Consider the following 6,978-nt stretch of genomic DNA (forward strand, 5'->3'; position numbering starts at 1 on the left):
GCTCCCACCCTGCACCCGGCCCCCACGTGCTCACTCGTTCCCCTCGCTCGGTCGCAGGAGGTCTACCGGATGGAGGAGGAGACTGGCGTCAGCATCCTCAGGGTCTCCGGCACGCGCCGGTTTCAGGTGGAGGGCAGCCGCCTGGCCGAGGATAGCTTCGGGCTCCTGACGGCGACGCGGGCCCGCTTCTTCGACGAGGACCCGGTGGAGGACCTGGAGGAGCTCGAGGCACTCCGGCTGCAGGCGCGCACCTGCCTGACGAGCTCGCTGGCCGCGGCCTCCGCCTCAGCCATGGGCCCGCCTCCCCCCTTGTCTCTCTTGCAGGATGCGCCCTTGCGACCGTCGCCTGGGGAAGGGAAGGACGGGAACGGGCAGAGCACAAGGGGCCAGCCGCGGTCCGGGGGGAGGGAGCAGACGGGGGGCGTGGAGGAGCTCGCCAGGGCCTTGGCGAACGAGTCCTTCCTCCTGAGCCAGTGGCTGGTGGACAGCTACCAGAGCTTGTTGCCGGATGGCAAAAAGGTTGAATGGCTCCGGACTCGGTCGACCAGGGAGCGCATGAGGGGATGTTTGGACTTGCTGCTGAGGCTCGTCAGAGAGGGGAAAGGCAGGGTGAGGGGATCGACCGAGCCAGGCAAGGAGGGCTCCGTGTGAACCAAAGGAAGGAGAAGAGAGGGGCTTGCATGCCTTCATGGGTAGCTATTGGCAACAAGATCTTTGTCGTACTGGCCTCCTCCGTGACTCATTCTTTGGTGCTGGGGCTGTGCTCTATTCGGCGCCCTCTCCCATAGGTTTCCAGGGAGGTGTGCACGCTGCACCGTAGTCTTTTCCTTCATACGAAGCATGCGCGTCCGTGACATACTATATTCCGCAATAGAACCCAAACCCCTGCCCGTGATGCATCGAAGTCGCTGAGCTCGCATCGGGCCATCCTCACCTTTCCTTGCTGGCCTCTGCCCACGTCCTCGTGGTGGCCGTGCATGCATTCAGGGGCAGCTTTCGGGCACCTCCGCTGTATGCTCTGGAAATTGTCATCCTAGGAGAGATCGCGCAGGTTGAACTGTGGGGGATGACAAGGGAAAGCTGTCAAGAAAGTCTCTTTCAAAGTGGAAGGTATCCTCATCTATTAGTATACTAGGCTCACAAAGCCAGTTCCAAAATGCAGCAACAAATGAACTAGATAAACAAGTGAGTACTCAACACATGCACTCTTTATCTTACCCCCGACCGTTCCATTCACGTACGATGTCTCCAAAGTTATTGTAGAAGCCTTTGTGTACTTGCTTCTCGCCGCCCAGATAACCATCTCCAGCCGCCAAGTCCATGCCGCTCGCTCCGTCCTCCTCGAGAAATCCTCGACTTTGCCATCTCTCTGCACTGGAGTCTTTGCCTGTACTCGACACTTTAAACCCCCGGACCCGCTGCCGACCACCTTCGCGGGGTGGAGCGTAGTCCGTTGTGCTCCACATGGCGAGTGACAGTAAGGCTTCCTGCGGCGTCCCTCTAAGAAATATTGATATGTGCAACGTCACGAGTCTTAGGAGAAGATGCACAATGGTAACGCCCGAGTCGCCCCGTGAATCACGACACCTCTTTTGTGGGGAGGAATTCGCGCAGACAACGTAGGGACCCCACTCGAATCATGGCGCCCTTGGAACCTGCGAAATAATACATCGACGGTCTCCCTTCGTGCTAATGTGCCATAGGGATAGCCTCCTGAGTCCTTGATAGCGTAGCAACAATCGTCGTAGGACATCAAAGACTCACCATACCGCTCCTACGGTATGCTCCATTCTGAAATAACCTCCCCCCCCTCTGATCGCTCGTTCCCTCCCGCGGCCCGAACCCAAGACTCGATGACTCAACACACTCCCTCGCGCCGCGCACGACAACAGGAAGCGAATAACAAGGAGGAGGGGTCGACCCTTCATCAGTGGTGCTTGTGTGAGACGCGCCTCTGTTAGGTGAGTGCCCTGGCACTTGCGAGGTTCATGGAAAACCACAAAACTGCACTACAGCTCTCCTGATAATGTCCCACACATTATTTGATCTAATGATCTTTATGCATAACGTACACTCAAGGGGTTTCTTTACAGACTGTCATGCATCCACCACTTCAACGGCCACATCCTGACTGTCAACACGTAAGTTTTGATTTTGTCGTCTGGGAGCAGTGACTGCGATTTCCACAAGGCTTTCTGTCAGTCCAAGACAAAAAATTAAACATTAGTGTTCCTGTTTTGCGCGCTCGACACCTTCGTGCTTGTGCTGATCGAACCACATTTCTACTGAAGCGCTGGTCGACTGACCTGTTCGACGACTATCTGCTAATCCCTGAGAGCTATGTCGAAACTCCCCTCTCCGTCGATAAGTGTAAGCTGTCAACGATGATGATGAGATGCTCTTCTCTTTGACTTCGTGGTTGCTTACCACACGACATGCAGGTCATCGATGCCCTTCTATTATGCCATCAGGAACATCCGTGGGCCAAGTTTTGGGGAGAGTGCAATGAGCAAAAATGGGCTCTCGATAAGTGCTTCCGGGTATGTCAAATGCGGAAAGATTTCAGGATGCATCAAAGTTGACGGGACTGGCGGCATGTGAGGAGACTGCGTAATGCAGGCTTGTCATGAAAACAGGACATTTGTCCACCCTTTATTCTACCCTCTGCCTTTTCTCGTTTCCACCCCCTTCTGCCGACTGATGTCATGCCTTGGACAGATGGAAAAGGAGCAGCGCCGGCGCGCCAACTTTGCAGTGGCCAGTCGGGACGATGGGGCCTGGTCGCAGATTGTCAAGCAAAAAGAGGCCGAGCTGCGGGCAAAGAAAGAAGAGCCGTAAAGAAATTCGATACCAGTGACAATATGGATCTGTAGATTGCACAACTAGTTGTTGGGGAGTAGGGTTCCGACGCGAGGAAATTCATGGTAATGAGACGTTTAACATAAGTAAAATAGCCAAGCCTGCCAAAGTGAAAAGGGAAACGGGCCGTATTTTCCCGTGCCTCTTCACTCTTCCTGTGCTCAAGATTTGAGAGATTTTGTTCCTTTCGTGACCTTCTAACCCTAAGCTACCCTAAGCCTATGAATCCGGGAGTTGAGCCCGGGAAGCTACACTACATTCCCAGGTCGTCTCCCCTCCCCTCGAAGAGCATGCTGCTATTCCAAGCTCTGAGGGGGCGTAGCTTTAGACACGAGTCGTCCTGCCCTTTCCCCTATTCCTCCTCTCCCCTCCGCTATCTTTTTTTCTCCCTTCAGCCGCTTTTTCAGTGCGCAGCAAACAAAAATTATACCTCAAAAATAGAGAGATTCGTATCTCTGCCCTTATGTTTTCTTCCTTATTCCCTTCTTACTATCTGTCACTGGAAAGGGACTCGAAAAATGTCTTGGTGCAACCTTTTTATACATATACTTTTTATCGTTGTATTTTGGTGGCAAGTACGACAGATGACACGAAGAAAGCTGCGCGCATGAATGATGCGCGGACCCCACAACAGAAGTACCGGTGTACTGGCGTGGCGAACATGAAAAACAAATGCGAAAAATAGAAAAGGGCTTCGCGTACCGATATTACTTTAGAAGGATGCTCGAAAAAGGCATCGTGGTCAGCTGAGCTCCTGGATCTGTGATCACTACATGATTTCTGGAGCCCAAACTCTACGAAACAGATTCGATGGGACGATACAAGCAGCTTCAGCTTAATGTGTCGCTGCAACAACTTGGGTTTACGATACGCGCTACTTTCAACCCTTGTCGAAACAGATCAATCCCCCTTGCGACTCGGGAGGGGATCGTGTCTGTCGTGCTTTAAAATGGGGTATCTGCGGGAAAAGAGACGAATACAACCAGCACCAGCTAGAACTTTTGCTTTCGTAATTTTGATTCAGGTGTGATTTTTTATTTATTTGTTTTTTCACACACTTGGAAAAGTCATTTCTCCCAGCCAGAATTCAAGTCTTTTTTCTCACTATGGCAGCTCCATGACAGTACATATCCTTGCGTCATCTATCACGGTTATCAATGTGACGCAGGTATAGTTTCCCAATCTCCCCCTCCCCAATGTCAGGCTTGGGCTTGAACACCGCAAGCTTGTTTGAACGCGTCTCGAGGACTGCAATCTCCTTTTCAAGAACCTGATAGTTCCATTTGATGCGGTCGTAATCGTGTACCATGACACGAACCCTCTCCATATCAGCTCCCGTGCTCATTGCTGGAGGAAGCTGATGCAAACACAGGCTACCCGCCATCATCGACGAGGCAGACATCGAACGGCTCCCGCTCCAACGCTAGCGGCGCAACCACATACCGAAATAGCGATTTGTCTAGTCTGTTTCTCGGATATCCCCATACCCCTGTCATGCCAACATGCCCGAAATGAAATTGGAAGTGCGAGGGTATCAATCTTTTGTTTCTCAAGCCCACAATCCAATCCGGGTCTGAATCGACTCCAGACCAACGAGGCATCCTCGTCCAGGCGGCAATATACGTCGATTCGCCAAGACCATACTCAAAGGAGGAAGTAACACCCGAGTAGATGCCGCCCAAAAGTTGCCGGTCAGAATCGTCCACACCCCCTTTAATGCGATAGTGAGATGGAAATTCGCTGATGTTGTATATCCGCTTTGGTTGTTGACGAGATGGCATGCTCTTGATGCCCAGCGACCTGTCGTATGCGGCGGCCAGTAGCTCCTCAAACTTTGTTGTCGATAGTCCATGTAGGTCATGTTGTCGTTGAGGCTCTTACTCCCGTAGGTTCATAATTCGATTAAGTGCCGTGAGAACATCCTCCGTGGATTTCATAGGGGACTCTTTTAAGCTGAGTCGAGTGGAGGGCATCCGAGTAGGATAAAATAGGAAATTCGGGTTCCTACTCACCAATTTATTTCTACAGCATGCAGAGAGTCCATAAAAGTCTCTAATATGTTTCCTAAAGGCTTTATGAGGAATAATCGCACTCACTAGTTTCAAGCCCTTTGAACGGCTTGATCGTCTTCCTCCCATCCACCTCAAATCTAAACAACTGGATTGATTTATATTTTATCTAAAAGAAGGGCTCACAAGTATAGATGTGCATGGGTGGGTCCCTACAGACCACCTAAACAGGTTTGATATGACCACATGACCTTTGCTATGACCAGAACTTATGGCAACACTTTCAAGTGTTCGCGCCACTCGCCGAAAAAGAACGAGGACTGCCTCCGAGGGGAGAGTCTCTGCCTTCCAGGCCCTGACCACGGCCGCCCACAGCTTCGCCTGGACCACCCCTCAGATCCGACCATCGCAATATACAGCTCACCATCCCATATTTTTATTTTTCAGGGCCTCGAGGTTTCGCTACGAAGGCAATTCGACGGGCAACCCCTATCACGGCTATCGCCGTGGCAGCTTGTTCGTGCAGCTTCTTGTGCTCCTCCGAACGAGAAGCGGCAGTCGGAGGTCATGTTCATCTTTCCGGTTCTCCTATCGTTGTCTCTCGACATTGCCGTGGTCGCTGTGTATTTCCGAGAAGGCAATCTTTATGGAAGGGAGAAGGGACAGCCGTGGGTGCGTCTCTTGGATGTTTCCGCCTGCAATTTTGACTTGGTAAGGACACAAGTCAGGAGTTGTGAAAAGAGGACCGAGAAGCATTTCCACGAGCGTCTGCGGGCATGTGTTTCCATAAATGTTGAGCACAGTTTTGAAGAGGTTTTGTTGCGAGGGAACCGCCCTGTGCTTAGTTTCCGGCATGTCTCTCCCGTTGGGGATCCCTAAATGCACGAATGCTGCATGATGCATTTCAGTGCTTTACTATTAAACTTTCCCCAACCAGCTTCTTCATCGCTGCCTGCATTAGACCTCTCATCGGAGTCTGTTTCTCCCTTATTGTCAGGCTGTCCTGGCCACCCTCCGCATCCTCTTCATCAGCCCGTACATCTACAGCTACGTCCATCGGCGCCGGCTTGTTTACACCTTCCTTCCGTGGGCGTGGGAAGCTCTGAACATGGGTATTGTGACGGCCCGGCTCGTCTTCCTCGTGGCCATCCTGGTGGCTTCCCGCGCGGAATACCTGCTCGTGGGCCTTTCCTTCGCCTCCATCCTCCTCCAAGCCGTCTGCCTGGAGCACCTCCGATCGTCCGCCCCCCGGGAGAAGCACATCTTCCTGACAAGCGCTCTCAGCCGCGTGGACGCCTCCACGCGCCTGCTGGAGCACCATCAGCCCGCAGCCCCGGGCGCCGGGGGCCAAGACCTGTACGACGGGCACCGACGGGACGTGGACTTCATCGCCAGCATCACCGCCAAGATGAAGGTGCGTGGGGGGCGGGACCGGAGGGGGTCATACCTGTCGGCAGTGCTGGACTGCGCCCTTTCTTCCCCTCTGACGCTTTTCAACCCGACAGCGCGCCAAGGAGTACTGGACGGCCAAGACCGAGAGCCTCCGGGGCCTCTGGAACGACCTGGGCCGGGCTCGGGGGGGCGAGGCCGCCGCCTTCAACCTCCTGCTTCGCCTCTTCACCTACGAGGACGTGCTGGGCGATATGGACGAGGCCTTCGCGCAAGAGCCCTCCTCCGTCGAGTTCTACATCCCGCAGCTCGCCACCTTCCTCCTCTACGGGGCCTTCTGGTCGAGCGGGAGCTTGCAGGCCTTCCTGCTTGACAAGAGCGCTCGCTCCATCCAGTTCGCGCACCGGCTGTACTGGTTCCTGCTCGCGTCCTGCTTGGATGGCTCGGGCATCGACCAGGAGGGCCGCCGGCAGGTGGGCACGCTCATCGAGGAGGTGAGGAGCCGAGGCCAGCGGGCGGCGCGGCGGCTGGAGCAGGGCCGGACCGTGCAGGAGCTCTACCCCTCCCGGGGCAGCTCGTCGGCCCTGCAGCGCCCTACGCAGGCTTCCCGCCGGTGGGGCCGGGGAACGCGAAGCCGTGACAGCTACTTCTCCAAGGACCGCGCCTCCTCTGCCACCACCACGAGCGCCTCGAGCCTGGGTCGGGCCCCGCCCCCCCCCCC

General features: G+C 54.4%; 3 protein-coding genes across 3 annotated transcripts; 2 read left to right on the forward strand and 1 right to left on the reverse strand.

Annotated features, from left to right (window-relative positions):
• Window positions 1-711: 711 nt before the first annotated feature.
• NGA_0071202 (uncharacterized protein) lies at window positions 712-1,501 on the reverse strand (the record flags this gene model as incomplete). Its single annotated transcript, XM_005853344.1, has 2 exons — window positions 712-1,057; window positions 1,242-1,501. Coding segments are annotated over 2 exons (387 nt in total), but the record flags the coding sequence as incomplete, so codon positions are not given.
• Window positions 1,502-1,551: 50 nt separating this feature from the next.
• On the forward strand, window positions 1,552-2,838 carry NGA_0071020 (cytochrome c oxidase biogenesis protein cmc1-like protein; the record flags this gene model as incomplete). The annotated part of the gene is made up of 3 exons (XM_005853343.1): window positions 1,552-1,554; window positions 2,442-2,540; window positions 2,719-2,838. The coding sequence occupies 3 exons, from the start codon at window positions 1,552-1,554 to the stop codon at window positions 2,836-2,838; spliced, it is 222 nt and encodes a 73-aa protein (XP_005853405.1).
• A 2,474-nt stretch (window positions 2,839-5,312) lies between these two features.
• NGA_0069902 (phosphatidylinositol kinase (pik-k)) lies at window positions 5,313-6,897 on the forward strand (the record flags this gene model as incomplete). The annotated part of the gene is made up of 3 exons (XM_005853342.1): window positions 5,313-5,579; window positions 5,866-6,282; window positions 6,374-6,897. Coding segments are annotated over 3 exons (1,208 nt in total), but the record flags the coding sequence as incomplete, so codon positions are not given.
• Window positions 6,898-6,978: the final 81 nt, after the last annotated feature.

The sequence above is a fragment of the Nannochloropsis gaditana genome (assembly GCF_000240725.1).
Source record: "Nannochloropsis gaditana CCMP526 unplaced genomic scaffold scaffold942, whole genome shotgun sequence".
NCBI lineage: Eukaryota > Eustigmatophyceae > Eustigmatales > Monodopsidaceae > Microchloropsis > Microchloropsis gaditana.